This window comes from Piliocolobus tephrosceles, chromosome 17 (assembly GCF_002776525.5).
Source record: "Piliocolobus tephrosceles isolate RC106 chromosome 17, ASM277652v3, whole genome shotgun sequence".
Taxonomy (NCBI): Eukaryota; Metazoa; Chordata; class Mammalia; order Primates; family Cercopithecidae; genus Piliocolobus; species Piliocolobus tephrosceles.
Genome location: NC_045450.1, coordinates 61,006,252 through 61,028,777, shown reverse-complemented (window position 1 = coordinate 61,028,777; position 22,526 = coordinate 61,006,252). Strand labels below are relative to the sequence as shown.

Sequence of the window (22,526 nt, the reverse complement as noted above, 5' to 3'; positions counted from 1 at the left end):
TTGAAACTAGTTAACGTTTGTATAGCACTGTGTTTTTGTAACTTATGTGGCCCCATCACGGTGCCATCATCATTTTCAGAAAGACAGCACCATCTCACTGTTATCCCTGCTCTTCCCATAGGAAATTAAAGTTTGGTGGCGAAACGTCTCGCTAATCCTTAAGGGAGTACAATGTAGTACTGATTAAGACCCAATAATACTGAATTAATTCCAGATATATCTAACACCAAAGAAGTCGCTCCTCACCTAAAATTTTATGATCTGCAGGAAAGAATACAAAAGAGAAGGAGAGTGGAGGAGCTGAAGTCCAAGTGTGTCTGGGAAGCAAGTTCTGTGACTGTTAGGGGTGACTACTCAGAGTTTGAGTCAGATTAGCACCCCCATCACAATGTTAAGAGCTGTACCCCTGTGAATTTAAGACAGGGCCCAAACCCAGAAAAACTTAGGGCACAAGACAGAAATATCAGGCAGTGCTAATAAATCACACCACAGCCAGGATCAGCAGGAAGGCAGGGGACCCTTGTAGTTCAAGTAATTTTTCAGTTGCCAAAGACATACTCTCAGCACATCAGATTCTGAATATCATGAGTTGGTCTAGAAGCAAATAAATTGCTGGCATGTTCTGTTCTCCGACAAACTCCACAAGTACAGGGCATCTCCAGTACAACAAACTCAGTCAGTGAAGTTCACCCGCCCCAGCCTGGTCATGGGACCTCTCAGGCAAATGTCAGACTCACACCAATTGTGCCAGCCACGTCTCCCTTTCTCTAGGCTTGAGATTTTTCAATCCTGTACAAAAGTTATCTCTTATTCTTTTTTCATATAGAAAGTATTGGTTATTAAATATCTTAATACTATGATTTTAAAAATTATTATCAAGGTTTTATTTATTTATTTATTTTTATTTTTTTATTTTTTTGAGATGGAGTCTCGCTCTGTTGCCCAGGCTGGAATGCAGTGGTGTGATCTCAGGTCACTGCAACCTCTGCCTCCCAGGTTCATGCCATTCTCCTGCCTCAGCCTCCCGAGTAGCTGTGACTACAGGCACCTACCACCACATCTGGCTAATTTTTTTGTATTTTTAGTAGAGACGGGGTTTCACTGTGTTAGCCAGGATGGTCTCAATCTCCTGAACTCATGATCTGCCCGCCTTGGCCTCCCAAAGTGCTGGGATTACAGGTGTGAGCCACCGCACCTGGCCTATAAAGGTTTTTTTTATATAATATGTTTAACACTGGGAAATATCTACCTCAAAAAAAAGCACCTACTACTTTTTATCTTTAGGGATCTATCCTCTTAAGCACTGACATGCAGCATGCATAGCTTGGAAGATTTACTGAAGCATAATAGTTGTTTGCAAAGCAGCACAACAATTTAGGGCAGTCAAAATTGCCATACAATGCTATATGGAATGTTATAATTATTCTTAGTAGAGATCCATCCATGAATGGGAGTCATCTCTGTCAATTAACCAAGTAAGCTAATTCCGCTATAGACAAATGTTTGATTTTAATATCAAATTCTATAGGTATTGGGAAGACATTGCTTAACAAGCATTTAGAATAGAAGGGTGCAGTTGCAGTTTAAAAAAGAGAAAATGGAAAAATAAAGACAAATATCCAATTTTTAACATCAGGAAATATTATGATAGACAAATATCCAATTTTTTAACATCAGAAAACATTCTTATCTTACAGAATAGGTGAGAGGAAACTCACAGTATTTGTCAGCTTATGGAATCCATCTTTTATATACTTAAAGAGGTATACACATAAATGCTCTACTCATACATATAAATATATTACTTTTGCTTTGGACAATCATTTTATTTACTATTATTTTTCCTGTACACAAACGTATCAATTTGCAATCACTCATTTCCAAGGTTGTCCAAGTATATTAAAATAAAGACTTACATTTGGATTATAACACTACTAAAAGATGTGGATTCTTCATATTCTGGATTCTAAATGTACTAAGGACACATTTAGACTATCAACTGAGACACTAGAACCTGCTTGAACTCCACATTGACAACACTAAGAGTCAATGTATATTTAACTTAAATTGCCCATTAAAATTTAAGCTATACTGAAACTCCAACAATGAAAATACTATATCTTTCCTGGATAACCTTATCTCTATTCCTGGATTCCTGCTGGATGGTTGATTGGATTCAAGAGTCACATGACTAATCTCGTTAGCAAAATTTGTCTAACCCATCCTTGATGTTCTCTTCAGAGGATGCGAAATTTCCCATCTTCTGCAATATGAATAGGCCAAGAATTTTCTAAACCATCAAGTCTGATTGCCTTTTTTGCTTATCAGTTTCTCTCTCAATGTATATCTTCCCTCACACATTTTGCTATAAGCTTATGGAGAAACAAAGGCATGCCTTTTCTATTTTGCTTAGAAAGCTCCTCAGGTAATTATCTAAGTTCCTTGTTTACAAGCTCTAATCTCTACCCAACACTAGAACACAATTCAAATTTTCTACCACTCTATAACCAGGATTGCTTTCCTTCCTGCGTCCAATAACATGACCCTCTTTTCTTTCTGAGCCCTTGCCAGATACACTTTAAACCTTTGTATTTACACCAACAGTATTTCAAGGCAATCTAAGTTTTTTTCTATCATGTGCCTCAAAATTCTTCCAACCTTTGCTCATTACTCAATTCCAAAGCCACTTTCCTATTTTAAGCTATTTATTCCAGTAGCACTAAACGTCTAGTACCGAACTCTGTATTTGTTTTCAAGGGCTGCAGTAACAATGTGCTACAAACAGGGCATCTTAAAAGAATGTAAGTTTATTCTCTCAAAGTTCTGGAAACTAGAGGTCTCACATCAAGATGGCTGCGGGCAGGGCCGTACTCCCTCCGTGGGCTTAGAGAAGAATCCCTCTTTGCCTCTTTCTAATTTCTGATGGTTGCTGGCGATCCTTCGCATTTCTTGGTTTGCAGCTGTATCACTTCAACCTCTGCTTCCATCTTCACCTCGTCTACTCTGTCTTATCTGTCTCCGTGTCTCTCCAAATCTCACACTCCTTATAAGGACACCAGTCATTGGATTTAGCCCCCCACCCCTTAATCCAGTATGGTCTCATCTTAACTTGATGATATCCAGTAAGACCCTACGTCCAAATAAGGTCACCTTCATCGGTATTTGGGTTAGGATTTAAATCTTATATGAGGACACAATTCAACCCGTAACAGCACACATGTGGCGAAATTAAATTAGCATACTTCAAATGGAAAGTATGTTTAATGGTAATCCTCCCTTCCCCTCCCCTCCCTCTCTCTCTTTTGAGACACAGTCTCACTCTGTCACCCTGGAGTACAATAGCACAATCTTGGCTCACTATAACGTCCACCGCCTGGGTTCAAGCAATTCTTGTGCCTCAACCTCTTGCGCAGCTAGGACCACGGGTGTATACCACCATGCCTGGCTAACTTTTTTGTATTTGTAGTAGAGCTGGAGTTTTGCCATGTTGCCCAGGCTGATCTCAAACTCCTGAGCTCAAGTGATCCTCCTGCCTCAGACTTTCCAAGTGCTGGAATTACAGGTGTGAGCCACGGCACTCAGCAATGGCAGCCTTTTTTGATCTCCTTCCTTCATTACTAGGGCCCTACTCATTTTCACAGTATTATCCTTGACACTTCTTATCCCACAGATGAAAAATAAGTGAGTAAATTTCTCATTTTTTTGGTCTATTCTTTGGCTCTAAGTTTTCATAATTCTGTAGGAAAGAGGTCATTCTGTGTATCTAAGATACTAGGACCTTTATTCGCTGATTTAATTTACATATGACTGTAGACTTGGCTGAACGCTTTTTCCTAGTCTGACTGAAATACTATGAGAAATGTTTCAATACTAGAAATAAAATCTAGCCTTTAATAAATCACTGAAAATCTGATGTTCCTTTGTGAAAACTTCATGTAATTAATAGGGAAAAAAAAGAAAAACTAAATAAAAAAGAAAAATGTAATCAAGTAGGTTGACAACCAGCAAAAGATAATTAAAATGATCCTGTTTTGTGTCTCGGTTTCATTAACATGTAAATGAGATTCATGAAGTTTGATATTGTGTTTTACCAAGAGCCACAGAAATGAATTAAGAATGAAAATGAGCCCCACTGATGGAGACTCCTGATGAGTATATAAATTAATGAAAAATATGATTTGATCCAATTAATAATATACATTTTTGTGATGTATTGAACCTCAACAAAGGAAATCAAGATAAACAGGTAAATTAAAATGTTGTGTTCCTTTCACTGGTCCACATTCTGTGAAGCTTTTATGACTCAGATGAAGTGGTGGTAAATGTCAAACTCTGCTTTTCTTTATAAAGAAGCACAGGATGGAGACCCTATTCTAGGATTAGCATTGCAATAACAGCATTCCTGCTGGTGGGTCCACAGGTACAAGGTCTGGAATGGCCATCAGAGAGGCTAGGAAAGTCCACTGATTGGTCAGGGTCTCCGAATTTCAAAGAGAAAGAGACAGTCCTGTGTGACCAATAACTCTCACTGCAAGTCACTCAAAAGGAACAGGCTAGCATTATCCACTCAAATATATTCAAGCACCCCCCCCCCAATTTCCCATTTGATAGAAGGATCTCAGTTCTCACTCTCCATTGACATCTTCACATTCAGAAGCACACAAAAGTGGGTATCTCCAATAATATGAAATGAAATCTTTAAACTTAAGCTTAAAATCATATTAAAGTGTTATGTCTAGATTGTAAGAACTATGTGAGATATATCATGTACACCAGATGGCAAAATACACACACACATACACATTTACCTATTTGTCATGTCCAATGTTCAGTGTGCTCAAGCATTAAGCACATATTAAGGATAACATCAAAGAGTAAAATTAGAAGTGACTGACTGATGTTGGCATGAGAGGAAGAGGATAATGAATGGAAGAAACACGGTTTTAATAATGCATGTTGTTGTCCACTTTTTGTGATTGTTAAAATGTTTTCTGTATTAGCACTGCCAAGCGTGATCACAGTGATCCTCTGTCTCTAAGTACACAGTGTTTTGAAATTCTGTCTTATTTCTACAGCAAGGTGCCATTTAATTATCTTTAGTTTCCTTTTAACATATTCAAGTGTCTTTGAGACAGGGTCTCACTCTGTCACCTAGGCGCTAGTTCAGTGGCACAATCATAGCTCACTGTAGTCTCCAACTGCTGGGTTCAGTGATCCTCCTGCTTCAGCCATAGCTGGGACTACAGGCACACACCACAGGTAAATTTATTTTTTATTATTTTGTAGAGACAAGGTCTGGCTGTGTTGCCCAGGCTGGTCTCGAACTCCTCACCTCAAGTGATCTTCCCACCTCAGTCTCCTAAAGTGTTGGCGTTATACACATGAACCACCACACCTGGCTGAGTACTCCTAAAGGACCATGAAAATCTTGTTATGTTCCTATTCTTCAACTGATAAGAAAATCAACTGCATTCACAATCCAAAACACTGGGGGATTGTTATTTTTAAATAATTAGCATTTTTGAAAATTACTTAACTTGAAACTGAAGGCCAATTAAGTTTTCATCCCTAATGTGCCCATAAGGATTGTGTATTATTGTAGAAAATGTTTTGTAAGATATATAAAAAGTTTGTCAGATTGAAGGAACTCAACTCTTTGTAACATATGATGTGTCTCTTTCACATTCCAGAACAGAAGCTAGATGTCATATACATCTCATGAGTTTTAACCATTTGCTTATTTAGACATTTACTTTTACAATGTATCATTCATAATGATTTTATGCAAAGATAATGAAAAACTAGTGAGATTTTCTATGGGCCAGTCAGAGGAGAAAAGCAGACTCACCATCTCTTCTATTCAGCCTTGCAAATCCAGGACCATGACTGCTGGAGAGCTCGGAAGAACTGCTGAAGGATGCCTGAGGCAAGGCAGACACAAGAGGATCATCACAGTCATCTGCCAGGAGGAACAACGCCACATTAGGGTTAGTTAGTGCTGATGGCTTTCGTGGAATCAACAGACAAAACAACAAACAAGGAAAACAACAACATCAAAAACTAGGATCTAAGATCTCTAAAAATATGCCTACTACTTATAGGGGCTATTCTACTAGAAGTCCAATAAGTTCAGTGAGAAAAGAAAAAGAACCTGAAGACAGGAGAATATGAAAATATTTTCAAAATCATAAAGTTATATAATAAAATAATATCTTAAGGTAGAAAGGATTATACCTCATTATAAAAGATTCTCAAATTTAGCTGTATGAAAATGAAATACTTAAGGTTTCCAAAAGACACTGTAAAGAAATTAAAAAGAAAAATCACAAAATGGAGAAAGTACTTGAACAACCTATAACCTAGTATACCATTAGTATTCCAAATAAAGGAAAATAAAATACAAATTAAAGTAAAACAAAAACCACCTTTAAATCATGACACACATTAACAAAAATAACACAAGGCATGATCAGACTTCACAGCACAGCCTGGTGTGGTGGCTCACACCTGCAGTCCCAGCACTTTGGGAGGCTGAGGCAGGCGGATTACTTGAGGTCAGGAGTTCAAGACAAGCCTAGCCAAAATGGTGAAACCCCATCTCTACTAGAAATAAAAAATTAGCAGGGTATGGTGGCACATGCCTGTAATCTCAGCTGCTAGGGAGGCTGAGGCAGGAGAATCGCTTCAACCTGAGAGGCGGAGGTTGAAGTGAGCCAAAATCACACCACTGCACTCCAGCCTGGGTGACAGAGTAAGTAAGACTCCTGTCTCAAAAAACAGACTTCACAGTACAGATCCTAAATTGATCCTCAAACTTATCAGCAAAAAGAGATGTAAACTGGGACTACAAAAGGGTACTAATTTACGGACATTAGACCAGTAAAATGTAGGCCGAGAGAAGCTCTGACACATTGCTCGTGGGAGTATAAACTTGAGCAACCACTTTAATAAAAACCACTTTTCATTAGTTGTATATCTGAACTTTCCCATACCCTATGTTCCACGCGTTCCTTTAATATACGTAGGTCCTCCTATGATAAACCCTCGGTCTCAAGGAGTTTTGTCTTTTTACCCAAACGTGATATACAAATACTAGTAATTTTGTGTCCATGAAAATAAAAAAGTACTCAGAGGAGCTTGCATTTGTGCACCAGGAGACATGTATGATTTCTAGCAACGTTGCTTATAATAGCAAAAAAAAAAAAAAAAAAAAAAAAATTGACAACCAGATATCCAATGGCCAAAGAATAAAACATAGTGCTTTTCACAACAGAATATACACCAGCAAAAGAAACATCACCACCAAACAGAATAGTTGAATCTTAGAAGCGACATTTTTGAGGAAAACTAGTTATAAAATAATATATAATATGTTGATCGTTTTGAAAATCTTAAAAAGCAAAGCTAAGTAATACTGTGTGTTGTTTAGGGACATATATGAGTTTAAAAAACTACTTTTACAAAAAGAAATGAAAGTTACAAAACTCAGGATCTTGGCTACCTTGAGAGAAAAGCTGAATCAACATACAGGTATACAGTTTTAATGTGATGGAGTACTTTAATTTGGGGGTAGGTGGTGTCAGAGGTGTTAGAACCAGAGTGACTCCATCTTGAGTGAGGGCCAGGGAAACGAGGCTGAGACTTGCTGAGCTGCATTTCCAGAAAGTTCGATATTCCTAGCCTCTAGACGCTTAGAGTTAAGGGAACAGATTGATAATGTTTACTAAACAGACCCAGACTTAGGCGTGTCCTGATATCCCAGTATCTTGAGAACAAAAGCATTCCTAATTTTGCTTTAAAGGTATTAGTTGATTCTTGCAAAATATAGTAATTAAGAAAACTAATCCTTTATCATGAACCTTGTAGCAGAGCTCATCTCCCTATGATCTTTTCTAATCCTATATATGTATCTATCTATCTCTATATATATACACACACACATACACACACACACACAAGTATTTGTACCAAGGGTGGACGCATTATTCCTCTTAGTTTCAGGAATGCCCTACTCTGTCTATGGAGTTGCTGAACTTTCACCACTTTACTTTCTTAATAAACCTGCTTTTGCTTTGCATTGCTGACTCGCCCTGAATTCTTTCTTGCGCAAGATCCAAGAACCCTTTCTTGGGGTCTGGATTGGGACCTCTTTGTGTTAACAGTGGCATAGTCACAGGCTTCTAATTATGTTTCATATAAAATATATAACACACACATGCACATACATTTACATATGTATCAATATGTAAATTAATATGTATAATTACATATTAATTATGTAATTTTTATATGTAATTTTTATATACATATAAAAATTATAAAAATTATGTAATTTTTATATACATATTTATATAATATGTATATTATATAAATATTAATGTGCATATTTTTACATATTATATACATGTTAATGTGCATATTTAACGTCTATCTACCCTTTTATGTGTATCACATATATTGCTTCTAATATTAAAAGATAAAGCACAAAGAACGAGGGAAAGCATAAGAATAATCTCAATGTGTATCATGAAATCCATACGTTTAATTTATTCAGCCAATTCCTCATTCCATGTCATCTTTAAAGCATTTGCCTTTTATATTATACTCTTAAGTTGTTCCCATTATTGCTCTAATCAGAAAAGTATTTCTCTCCCATTTAGTTTTTAACATATATATTCTGTAATTTAAAATTATACAAGGTTACTGTCCCAAATGTTTTAATTAATGGTGATTTAATTTAAATAAAATAAATCTAAAATTATCTAGATTCACCAGAAATTTTATTAAGTTTATTATACCTGAACCTAATTTGTTCTTAAATGCCTTTCCCAAGCACTTACCTGAGGTAGCATTTTACTTTTCAAGATTGTCTCAATTTCATTCAAAGTCTACTTTTTCTTACTCTTACCTTAAATTCTTTCACCATTACAACAGACAGCTCCTGCATGTCTGTTGACTAGCTTAAGCACTAATGCCAGCCAATCCAGTTGTAATTCAAGAATACAGAGTGTAGACATAGACAAATATACAACCCATGGAGGGGTGAAGGAAATTCTGATTATTGCCAATTACAGGCAACAACAAAAATGTTTTAGTATGCTGTGGAAACTATGGCGTGTATGTTTATACACACAAGTGAGTGCATTCCATATATGGAAGGAGGGGTCACATATGGGTGTGTGTTTACTAGAACTAGGAATTTTTAAAATCATTTTCAGCTTGCGGGTATAAATGTGGTGAAAAGGGTGTTTAATTGCAATTCATAATCAATTATGTAGATTCAGGTTGATGTTTTGGATGTAATGCCTCTCCGGTGCAATCACTCTAGGAAACATATATTTATTGTTCATTTGTTTCTGCCATCTATAAATTAAGAATCAATATTGTTCTACCTCTAGCTTTGAAAGCGCAGAATTAAAACAAAAGAAGGGGTACTTCTTCCATTTGTGGGGAGAAAGACGTGTAATATGGAAAACGGAAGGGCACACAGGAGGCTTGTGATATTTGGTCAAGTTTTGGTTGTTGACCTTGGTGGTTACATGGCCTTGTTATTCTTTACCGTGAGCATATACCTGCCCCTACAATCTGTTGTATGTTTATTTGACGATGATATATTGTAGTTATTCTCACAGAACTAATAATAACTAAGTCACATTTTGAGAACACTCTGTGCTAGGAAGTTATAATCCTGCCACACACAGTAACTAATCTTTACCCCTCTTTGTTGATATATTGATGTTATTCTCTTACAGATGAGATCATTGAACACAGTTCTATTAATTTGCTCTTCTCAGTGTGGTAGAACCATATCTGTAACACGAGTCGGGGGCCAGAATCCACCATGTAAGAATACCATGACTATAATTATTATTTCTTGAGGTTTGAAGTGTAGGAATTCCATCAGACACCATAATAGCATGAATAGATTCTCTCTCAAGGAGTGTGTACTCCACTTCCAGGTTTGCCAGGCTATTTATTTCCAATAGTCTTGACAAGAGAGGAAGGGAACCTCAAAGAGTAATAATCAGCCTGGAGTAAACATGACATTTTTCTCTACATAATAAATTGGAATTCTGGATTAAGCCGAAGTCTCCTGAGTTTAAGTCCAGAAAACCAGTTTTCTCTGACTGCACCAACAAAACACAGGATCTAGACTAGAAAAGCTAAGGACCACATTCCAATTCCAGAGGTTCTTAATCAGAGATAATTTTGCCCTCCTGCTCCCCACTTCCAGTAAACATTAGCAATATCTGAAGACACCTTCGTCATCACAACTAAGAGAGGATACTTCTGGCATCTACTGGGTTGAGTCCAGGGGTGCTGTTAAACATTTGACAAAGCACAGGGTAGGCTTCTACCACAAAGAATGGCCTGGTTTCAAATGTCAGTAAGTGCCAAGGTTGAGAAACACTATTCTACAATCTGCTAAAGCAACTCAGCAAACTAGTCTTCTCCTGGAGTAATCTCTCAGCTAGAACTTCCAATGATTATTAGCTCTAATTTTCAGCTAATTTTCAGACGCAAATGAAGATTATTCAGTGCACGTGGGTATACAGGCATTTAAGGAGGGGCTTTTCAAACCGGAAATAACATTTTAACTATTTCAGCCTAAAACATAATTGCATTTTAAAAAAATTAAGTGCTAGGCTGGGCGCGGTGGCTCAAGCCTGTAATCCCAGCATTTTGGGAGGCCGAGACGGGCGGATCACGAGGTCAGGAGATCGAGACCATCCTGGCTAACACGGTGAAACCCGTCTCTACTAAAAAATACAAAAATCTAGCCGGGCAAGGTGGCGGGTGCCTGTAGTCCCAGCTACTCGGGAGGCTGAGGCAGGAGAATGGCGTCAACCCAGGAGGCGGAGCTTGCAGTGAGCTGAGATCCGGCCACTGCACTCCAGCCTGGGCGACAGAGCCAGACTCCGTCTCAAAAAAAAAAAAAAAAAAAAAAAAAAATTAAGTGCTATATCAGATTGGCTTATCATCCTGGTCCCTTTACTGCTGAGCCACTGCAAGATTCTTGGTAAAAAGGGGTACAGGAGACCATGGAAGTCTCCATTCACTAGTGAAATTTAGTAATACAGTAACCAAACATTTCATGGAAGGTTGTACAATTGAAAATGCAGCTGGGTACTTTCAGTTCATCATTGTTTTCTTCAGTTAGAGAAGAAATGAACATCTCTCTCATTACTCCATGCTTATCCAAAACTATATTACATTTTATTTGACTTTTCTCAGTCATATTAGAATTTCCACATTAACCTTGATATCAGTTGTAAACAGTGAAACTATAGCTTTAGTCTTTTCATTAAAAAATTTATATACACTAGTTACATCTACAATATGTTTTAATGAATTCTGTTAGAATATCTACATTAGAAAAAAGTATGCTGAGTCATTTTCATACACATACACCATATACACACAAATCTATGGCTTTCTGTTCAACATCTCAGAAAAGTCACTATTTACTCTACATGACAGAAAAACTTAACACTGTCATTAAAACATCAATGGTAAATTAGATCTCTGGCAGACTGTATATACAGAAAATCTCAATAGCCTCCTTCAATATAGGTTGCATCTTTATTGATGCAAGGTATACTGAAAATATTTTAATATAGCTCGATTAATGAAAATTTTATTTTACAAAGGGCTTTAATGCATAATTCTCACAAGCAAATAAAAGCTGTTCAGTTTTTAATTAAAGTAATTCAATTTTCTTAACCTGTGTGTAATACTACCTGTACTAAGATAATAGGTATATATTATTAGGTGCTACATTCTCAGTGCTTTACATGCATTAACTCATTTGATCCTGACAAGCACCCAATATATTTGATATTATTAACTCTAGGGACACTTGAGGAAAAAAGAGCACAAGAATTAAATAATTATTAAATAATTAAATTAGGTAAATTAAACAATTTACCTAAGGACCCATGACTAACAGGTGGTAGAAAGTGTATTTAAACTCAGGCAATATGGTGCTGGATCTTCCATTCTGAGCCAGTACTTTGTCGAAACAAGTACTGGTGACCTAAAATACACTTGTCAAAAAAAAATATATATATATACATATATATATATATATATATTTTGGTTATATATATATATATATGGTTGATTTTCAGTAGTAGCTTAGTTGCCACTGAGTGGTCATCTTCTCGGTTATGTGGAAGACATGCCAAAATTAGTTGCATGCCTGCTAATGAATCATATGTCCCATAAAAATATGCATTGGAGAATACACTAGAGAAGATAGAATAGGTAGCAAACATAGTTTAAATCATCAAAACTCCTCATACACCAGAGGTAGGGGTGAGATCTTTTATCAGGAAGCTTTGGAAAGATTGCAGTCTCGTTCCTATCAGAAAACAGTTTATTTAGACCTACTCCAAATAACTCCATTGATAGATTCAGGATTAAGGAATGGCCTTCCCTTCAAAAAATCTATTTTCTTGAACAAAACATTTTATTCCAATCTATATTAACATTTCCATCTAGTTAAAATTGGAAATCATCAACATATTTAAGAAAGTTTGGAATTATGCTTGTATGTATCAAAAATTATTATTTATAAGCAAGATTTCCAGAGATTTTGACAATGATATTGTTCCCTAACCATAAACCCAGTCTGGGCTACTGCTACAAATTTCAGGTTCGTTTCAGGACTCCAGGTGGAGTCTTGTCTCCTCGCCCTGGCATGACACACAACCCAGTACCTGATGTACCTGTTTCCTGCCCAATGAGAGACTGAATACACAAATGGGAAATGGCCAGTCTACATGCAAAAAATAGAACCTGTAGCAACCAGCCCAGGAAACCAACCTACTATCTACAGGAACGAAGCCAGACTTCTGTCTGAAGCAACCAGTCCAAGAAGCCAAATAATAACTCCTATAGCAATTGGCCCCTGTATTAGTCCGTTTTCATGCTGCTGATAAACACATACCTGAGACGGGGAAGGAAAAAAGGTTTGACTGAACTTACAGTTCCCCGTGGCCGGGAAGGCCTCAGAATCACGGCGGCAGCAAGAGAAAATGAGGAAGAAGCAAAAGTGGAAACCCCTGATAAACCCATCAGATCTCATGAGACTTACTCACTATCACGAGAATAGCACGGGAAAGACCAGCCCCGGTGATTCAATTACCTCCACCTGGGTCCCTCCCACAACACGAAGGAATTCTGGGAAACACAATTCAAGTTGAGATTTGAATGGGGACACAGCCAGACCATATCAGCCCCAAATAGCCAGGACTTAATAATTTAAGCTTCCCTCATTTTTGCCCTTGTTTCCAATTTAGAACTGGTTGAATATGTTTAGGAGATATTCAGAAACTTCTGCTAAGTACAGAGAAAGCCAAATGTATACCATTAACTGATCCCATAGGATGCCCCACTTCTGGCCAGTCTGCCTACAGCTTCCCCTAGCCAAGGCCTCCAGCCAGGGCATACCTGAGCCTGTCCCTTTACTCCACTGTAAAGCTTTCCTCTCCTCTGCCTGCTTTTGAGTCTCTGCCAAACTCAAATGGTGGTGGCCAATCACCTTGCTGCAGCAAACCCTAAATAAACAGACTCTGCTTGATTTCCTTTGGGTGGGCATCATTTATCACCATACCATGGAGCTCTCCCCAGCTCTGCCATCTCATCCGCACAGCTGCAGCTGTATAGTCTACCCTCAGCACCAAAAAAGAGCCACCAAAGTCAATTTTAAGCACCCAGAAGACACAAGTATGTTTAAAAAGCAGAATCAGCCACCTGGTATAAAGTATTACAGGCCAGGTGTGATCGCTCATGCTTTTAATCCCAGCACTTTCAAGGCCAAGGTGGGAACATCCTTGAGGCCAAGAGTTCAAGATCAGCCTAAGCATGATGTCAAGACCCATCTCTAAAGAAAAAAAAAAAATAGCCTGGCATCCTAGCTACTCAGGCGGCTGAGGCAGGAAGATCTCTTAAGTCCAGGAGTTTGAGGCTGCCCTGAGCTATGATCACACCACTGCATGCCAGCCTGGACAATAGAGCAAGACCCCATCTCTAAAATAAAATTAAAAATAAAAATAAAATTATATGGATCAGCTCCAGGTTGCAGGGTTGTCGCATCTCTGTAGTGTGCTTCTTCAGTGATTCATCCTAATTGCCTGGCAGCATCACCTCGGGGAGATTTAAAATTTCCCTTGATTGTGTCCCACAGCCAGAACCATGCTGGTTTGGAAACCACTGAAATAGAGTTGCAAATTAATTTCTATCCACTGGAGAGTGTTGTTTCTTTCAAAATGTCTTTACGCTTTCCATACTGTTTCACGGGACTGGGAAGGAACACAGCCCGAAGGACTGAAGAAACTTTTGTGGTGTCACACCACAGCCCTTTCTCCCTGTGTAGTAGCCATGGTGCCTGACGGTGTGTGGAGGAAGCTGCTGCACCATCACATTCTGATGAGAAAAAGAATAAGTTTAGGGAAAACTGACAATACACCTAGGATTGAATAAAATATAATTTTTCTAAGCATAGGTGACAACATATGAGCCAATCCTGGCATCTCTCATCCTCTCATCATTACCTAAAATGATATTTCAACTCAATTAAATGCCATGAGTGTAGACTACTATGCAATTCTTTAGCTTCTTTAAGTATTATTTTGACATTGACATGAAAATTAACATTTACTTGAGAATCCTGGTTTTAGATATTTGAAATAACACAAACATGAGCTTCTAATTCTGTCAGTCGTTGGCTTAAATCTAAAAAAAAAAAAAAAAAAAAATGTTGCTGCAATTTAAAACAAGTAACTATTTATCAGTATGTTTTCCCAGAGCTAAACTAAAGACAGGGATAATTTTCTAGTTATCAAGTAATTCATTTAGACAGCAGCCTATAAATTTCTATGCATTTTCTCCTATAGGAGCCATGAGTAGATTATATATATAATTGTTAATTATCTGTGATGTTATTGAGCTAAGCTTTCATTTGGAGGCAAACACTGGCTTACATGCTCCAAGATATAGCCTGAGTTCGAATAGCTTTTCCAATTAATCTTCACAATTAATGGATTAATGGGAAGGCAGTTAACTTTTAACGACAGCACAGCCAGGGGCTGATTGATTTTAGAGGTTTAATAGCAACTATTTCAAGTCCAGATATTAGGACAAAGAGACCAATCAAAGGTAAAGGGGTAGAAGAAATAATAATTTTTTAGGAAGTAAAGAGAGCATCAGAGATCTAGAAATCTGCACACATTACAGACTTTCATTGACAGATAATTTGGCCTTATGTGACACCATGTCACAAAATTTGGTATCAGGAATAGTGAAAAGAATATCTTCATGGGGTAAGCATTTCTGGAGTTTGGTATATATATATATGCATTTAAAATAGATACTCAGGAGAATTAGAGGATCAAAAGTTATTTAAAAAAATATATCCAGGCCGGGCGAGGTGGCTCAAGCCTGTAATCCCAGCACTTTGGGAGGCCGAGACGGGTGGATCACGAGGTCAGGAGATCGAGACCATCCTGGCTAACACGGTGAAACCCCGTCTCTACTAAAAAAATACAAAAAACTAGCCGGGCGAGGTGGCGGGCGCCTGTAGTCCCAGCTATTCGGGAGACTGAGGCAGGAGAATGGCATAAAACCCGGGAGACGGAGCTTGCAGTGAGCTGAGATCCGGCCACTGCACTCCAGCCTGGGTGACAGAGCGAGACTCTGTCTCAAAAGAAAAAATATATATATATATATATCTCCAAAGATGCTAAAACATATTGCCACTTTTCCCACAATGATAATATCAATTTAGTCTCCATTTCATCACACACACCTCAGCTAGGTTTGCTGATTTACTAAGTGAACAAATTGTAGTTGTTGCGTATTTGTATCGTTGCTTTGATTAATGCGGTCAAACAATATTTTCCATATGTTGTTATCCATTCTCAATACCTGCAAATTGTCTGTCATTATCCTCTGTTTTCCCACTTAGAAACATAATTTAAATTAATTACAGTATTATACACATTGTTAGCCAAACATATTTGTTTCAGATGCTTTTTCTGTTTTTATGTTCACTTTTAATTTTGCTCATGCTTTTTGTATTATTCAACGAAGTATTTTTGTTACTGTTAGGCTATGGCTGTGTGTTTAACCATGTACTGTAATCAAACATTTGTCTCTTTGTTAGTGATCTACTTAAGCATTGCGAAAACATGGGCTCTGGACTCAGAGAGGCCAGTCCTCAAATTACTGCTCTGGTACCTCCCGAGGTCTGATACATACTGCTTCAACCTGATGTGCCTCTACCTGCAAAGTGCAGATAAAAAATATCCCCTTCACAACAGAACTGCGAGAACTTCATGTTATACCATACATAACATTTTAAAAGTACAGAGTAGGTACGCAAAATAATCCATCCGCTTTCTTCTTTTACTTCCCAATACCATTAAGCAAAGAAAAGTGTGTTATCAGAGATTTTTCATACGCCTGTCTTTAATGCACCACCTCGAAAATCAGTCAGTGTGATAAACTGATTTAGAATTGTGGAAACAAAATCTTCGTATCAAGTACCGACCACTGGAGGTATGCGAATCATCTTGACTCCTGCCTGTAACATCTCACGTTCAAATCCTCTGACTTGAGCACCACTTACATTTTTCACTTTATGCTTTCAACATTTTGCTTTCTATAACCAGTACAACTAAATATTCACAGTTTCAGAGTGTAGGGGCCCATCATGTTTTACTGCATTCACTTAGGATTTTATTTGTTTTCATAGAGACTGGGGAGTCAGAAAAGGGCATATTTGACCCTGGATGTTAAGGGCCCACTGTTGATACACAGTGGAAAACAATAAGAAAGACAGATCTTCAGAAAAATATCAAAACCAACTAACTGCTTCTAAATGAAAGTCTATAACCTTATTAAGAAGGATGGGTTCCAGGAGGCGGAGCTTGCAGTGAGCCGAGAACATGCCACTGCACTCCAGCCTGGGAGACAGAGTGAGACTCCATCTCAAAAAAGAAGGATGGGTTCAGCCATTGTGGAAAGCAGTTTAGATATTTCTCAAAGAATTTAAAACGGAGCTACTATTTGATTCAGCAATCTCATTACTGAGTATATATGCAAAGGAGAATAGACCTTTACACCAAAAAGACACATACACTCATATGTTCATCACCATACTGTTCACAATAGCAAAGACGTGGAATCAATTGAGATACCCACCAATGGTGGACTAGATAAACAAACTGTGATACATATACACCATGGAATATTACACAGCCATTAAAAAGGATAAAATCATGTCCTTCATAGCAACATGGATAAATCTGGAAGCCATAACCTTAAGTAAATTAATGCAGGAAGAGAAAACCAATTATAATGTGTTCTCACTTATAAGTGGGAACTAAACATTGAGCACACATGGACATAAACATGGGAACAGTTGACACTGCAGACTACTTGAGTGGGAGAAGGGGAGGGGACCACGGGTTGAAAAACTACCTGTTGGGTGCTATGCTCACTACCTGGGTACAATATATTCATGTAGCAAACCTACACATATACCCCCATATCTAAATAAAAGTTGAATTAAAGCAAAAAAAAAAAAAAAAAATGGTGGCTCTTGCCAGACTGCCAGGCTCTGGACACCCTGTTCCTTCCCCACTGCTAAGCCAAGTAAACCCACTTCCCATGGTCAGGCCAGTCCCTGTTCTCAGTAATAGTGCTAAATTAAGGATGAGGAAATTACAGCCTTAAATTCAAAAGCCTTAGGTAATTTCTTTATTATAAATGGGCAATGAAAATAAATTACTGGCCGGGCGCGGTGGCTCAAGCCTGTAATCCCAGCACTTTGGGAGGCCGAGACGGGCGGATCACGAGGTCAGGAGATCGAGACCATCCTGGCTAACACGGTGAAACCCCGTCTCTACTAAAAAAAAAAATACAAAAAAACTAGCCTGGCGAGGTGGCGGGCGCCTGTAGTCCCAGCTACTCCGGAGGCTGAGGCAGGAGAATGGCCTAAACCCGGGAGGCGGAGCTTGCAGTGAGCTGAGATCTGGCCACTGCACTCCAGCCTGGGCAACAGAGCGACACTCCATCTCAAGAAAAAAAAAAAAAAAGAAAATAAATTACTTAGCACTCACCTTAGAAAAAAACAATGAAATAAACATAAGGAAAGCACGGGAAGGAATTAGTGAAAAAATGCCAGTTAATCAGTTAGAAAACACAATAACAACAAAATCAATGAATCTAAGATCTAGTTCTTCAAAACAAAAGAGACAATAAATTATAAACAAACAAAAAAACCCCACTACTTGTTCTTACGGAGAAAGTATAAGTATATAAAATGAGAATTAAACCAGGAAATTGTCATAGATATAGAGAAAATTGAAATAACTATATGATCACTTTTCTCAAATACATGAAAATCAATTCACAAACTTAGAGGAAAGCAATTTAGCAATTTCTTATAAAACTAAATGTGCAATTTTCATATGACCCAGCAATTGCATTTAGGCATTGATTCCAGAAAAATAAAAACTTATGTTCACACAAAAACCTGTACACAAATGTTCATAGCAGTCCATCCTCACTTCAACAGGTGAGTGATTACACAAACTGCTACATACATATCACTAAATACTACTCAGCAATAAAAATGAACAGACTACTGATACACAATACAACTTGGATGAATCCCCAAGAAATGAGGTTGAGTAAAAAAGTCTGTCTTAAAGGTTACAAACTGTATGATTTTAGGAATTAAGATATGGACATCCTTGGGGGACCACATTTCTGCTTACCACTGTTGCCAAACTGTAATTGCAGAACCAAACAAATTAATTTTTTTTCAGATTTTGTGCCTCAAAATATTGCCCACTGATGGGTCAAAAGCAGTTTTAAAGGCGGACGTTGTAACACACATATATTGCTTTAGTGATGAGATCTCATATTTTGAGTGAGCCATTTAACAATGGAGTCTACATACATCATTTTATTTTGAGGTAGATAAAACTGGATCCCTCCCAAAGTCACTTGAAGTATTATCCCAATCCTCCCTTCAATGCACAAAGCTGAGAAATGTTCTTCCCTCCTTTTTCAGCCGTTAGGGATGCTCCAGGCTCAGCCATAGTGCCCCCTTTCCTCTGACACCTGTTGAGAGCCCTCAATCTTCCCATCCTACCGAGAAATTCTTCCTTAACTAGAACAGACTTCTATTATGGCACTTCTGTGGTGGTCTGGGTCTCTACTTGCTGAGATGAAAGTGACTGGAAGATCAATATCAGGTTACCTGTCACCTTGCACTGAAGCAAGAATATTGTGTAGCATAGTGATTACAAGTGTAGCTCTTGAAACCATCCTCTGTAGGTTCAAGTTCTGCCTCTGCCAAGTACTACATGATCTTAGGCATTTCACTTAAATTGCCTTTCCTATCTCTAAATGGGGATAATGATGGTACATACTAAACAAAACAGGGACTTTTGAGAATGAAATGAGTCAACAGATAAAGAATACTTGGTACCTGGTGTATAAAAAGCACTATGTAAGTGTTCATGATTGCTGCTTTAAGTGTTCATTATAAATTCCAAAGTTGAAACTGAATAAAAGTTAACTAGATATCTCTTATAAAATCTTATAAGAATTACTCCTTAAGAAGGAGAAAGAGAGAGATCGGTATTTAACATTCCTTACCACACGGTTATCCTTCCCTCTACAAAAAATGGGGACTTTACTGAATTACCTAAAAAGAAAGAAAATTGCCCTTATGATGCATTGTTTTCTCATTATGAAATAATTTTTAATGTTCCAAAAGCCCATAGTTTTCTTCACATCTCTTGAGCTTCAGAGTTGTTTGTTTCATTTTCTCCAGAAAAGCAGAATTTTAAACTGCACATTATGCAGAAATCAAACAGCCACAATTTATTAAGAAAGATAGATAGGAATTCAGAGAACATGGGCATCTCTTTATTTGGACACTTTTGATGATATAGTTAGAAATTCACACTGCGCCAACTAAACCACATGTCCATGAAGGTACAGCAACAATGTCCTCCTAAGTATGTGCTGCTTCCATTACTGATATTTTCAACCCGAAATTGCCATGGTTTCGACTCTGATTCCTGGAGGGAAAATTGAGTAAGCCTCTATTCGATTCTTATTCTAGTCGTATTAGATGATATTTCAACATCACTGAACAAATGCTCCATTTTATTACTAAATTATTTTAAGAGTTGTTATTTGTATTTCAAAGTATCACACTTAAAGATGAAGGCTGAAATGTTTCCTAGTGATAAGGAATTTTCCTGCAGATAAATGCATTTTAATAGGGGAGTCCATAAAGCTAGTTTAATAAATAGCTGTTTCTCACTAAGGGAAAAAAAAATCAAGTCAACTAGAAACAATAAGCTTCTCTGAGCAATAACATGAGATTAGATGGAGAATATTTCCATTTCATTAGCTAAGATCATTGTGTTTGATTTCATAATCAAGCAAGGAAGAAGTTGGCTGGTCTCAGAGGTTCATTTCCACTGTTTTAGAAGCTTGGCTAAAAGCTGGCAGAGTAGGTGTGCATTAGCTCAATGCAGAAGAACGGATATCTGTTCTGAGCTCTGGAATCTTTCCGTTTCCAACAAGACTACACCCCCTACAAGAGACCCATCACTATTACAAGGACACTCAAATGTTCCCAGCTCCTGATCTCCCTAAACACATGCAGCATCGTGGCATAGAGCCCTCCCTTCTAGAGAGATAGTCAGATGTATGAGCCCCTCAGTGGACAGAATTCTAAAATGGTCTCCAAGATTTCAGCCCCCTGTGTAGGCCTAGTATAATCCCCTCCCCTCGAGTGCAGGCAGAATTTGTGAATATGATGGGGTATCAGTCCTGTGCTTACGTTATGTAGTAAAACTAACCTTGCAGATATAATTAATTAATTGAGGTCCTTAATTTAGTTACCTAAAAGGGATATTATCCTGAGTGGGCTTACCTAATCAGGGGAGACCTTCAAAAGGTCTAAAGGTCAGAGACACAAAAAGTCAAAGAGATAAGAAGCATGGTTGAAATTTATCTTACAGGCCTGGAAGGAGAAAATCACCATGTTGTAGAAAGAGTCACCTGTCAGGAAACAGTGGACAGCCTCTAGGATCCAAGGATGGTCCTTGATTGACAGCAAGCCCATAAATGGAGTTTCAGCTCCAAGGAAATTCTGCTAATTAACGTGAGCTTGGAGAGAACCCCAAGCTTTAGATGACATCATAGGATGGATCCTTCATATTTCTAGGTCCTTCAGCTCTTCTCAAATCTATTGTGAAGTGAGGGGTTAATTTTATCAGATCTGCTTGCCCAGATTGCTTTTTGTCACTTTTTGTTTTTGGTTTTATGTTTTTCCTTTTTCTATGAAGCTGAAGGCCATGGTAGCTGAAGGCCTCACCACTGAAGCTGAAATTTTATCTTCTCTGGCTACTTTATAGATGGATATCATTCCTAGGTCACCATAGTAGTTCCCAGGTCACCATGTTACTTCAGTTGTTTCTCAGAAACTTGGGCCAGCTGCTATTCAGTTCAAATCAGTAGAGACCACTGGCCTTTCAACTGGGCCTGTACAAGTGCCCAAGAGGTGGCTTTTTGATGTCAGAGAGCCAAAACTCCACCCACAGAACATGCTAACGCCACCATTTTCTGTATATATGTCCTACGAAATGCCATGAACTCTGACTATTCCTGTCCACAAAAAACCTGTCACTTCATTTTTCCCCACTGCTAATAATCACCTTCCCCATGCCTTAGATCATGCCACTTCCTTAATCCATAAACATCCCTAAGCTTCATCTTCAGGGAGGCGGATTTGAGAGCTGTTCTTCCACCTCCTCACTTGGAGACCTTGCCAATACATCTTCTCTCTTTTGCAAAACCTTTATCACAGTGATTGATTTACTGCATGCAAGCAGAACAGACCTTGACCAGGCCAGTAACAACTGTAACCCTCCCAAAGTCCTGACAACATTTCTTCATTGCTAAACCAAGCACTGGTAACTCATGTACTTCCAGGTCTTTCAGTACACATGAGTTCACATATTGTTTGCAAATACCACTATATTAATTGTTAATATTATCTTAGATATTATGTACTATGCCTTGTATTACATCATAAATTATTTTAAAATAGAAAACACCTGTTTCAATTGAATTCATTTGCATAGCCCACCATGAACCACTTTTGGCCTCAAACACAATTTTTTAAAAAATAATGTTTGAATTTTTGTTTTTGGATTTTAGAACTTAAAATCATTCGTTGAAAATAACCCTTGGAGCTATTAATATGATGATGGTATTACAAGTAGCCACCATTTGTCGTTTTGTTTTTCAAGACAGCTGTTTAAAAATTGATCATCCCCATAGTAAAAGACAAAGCTCAACAGTTTCATTCAAAAATGCTCTTTTTGTGTGTGTTAATTTTGTATACACTACTCTTACCCACAATTTCCTGGAATTATGAAGACTATGGTATAGTTTTTCTTTGTTTTCATGTCTGTAAGTTATAA

The 22,526-nt window shown here is 37.8% G+C and overlaps 1 protein-coding gene across 10 annotated transcripts in view; it reads right to left on the bottom strand.

The window, feature by feature from the left end:
- The window catches only part of CNTNAP4 (contactin associated protein family member 4), a 280,850-nt gene that overhangs the window by 235,666 nt on the left and 22,658 nt on the right, over positions 1-22,526 (bottom strand). For 9 of the 10 annotated variants that reach the window (XM_023226820.2, XM_023226827.2, XM_023226823.2 and 6 more), the window contains one exon: positions 5,849-5,959. In XM_023226820.2, the coding sequence (XP_023082588.1) occupies positions 5,849-5,959 (111 nt within the window). Of the gene's footprint in view, positions 1-5,848; positions 5,960-12,990; positions 13,040-22,526 lie in introns of those variants that run through there. The other variant, XM_023226829.2, reaches the window with a different exon arrangement.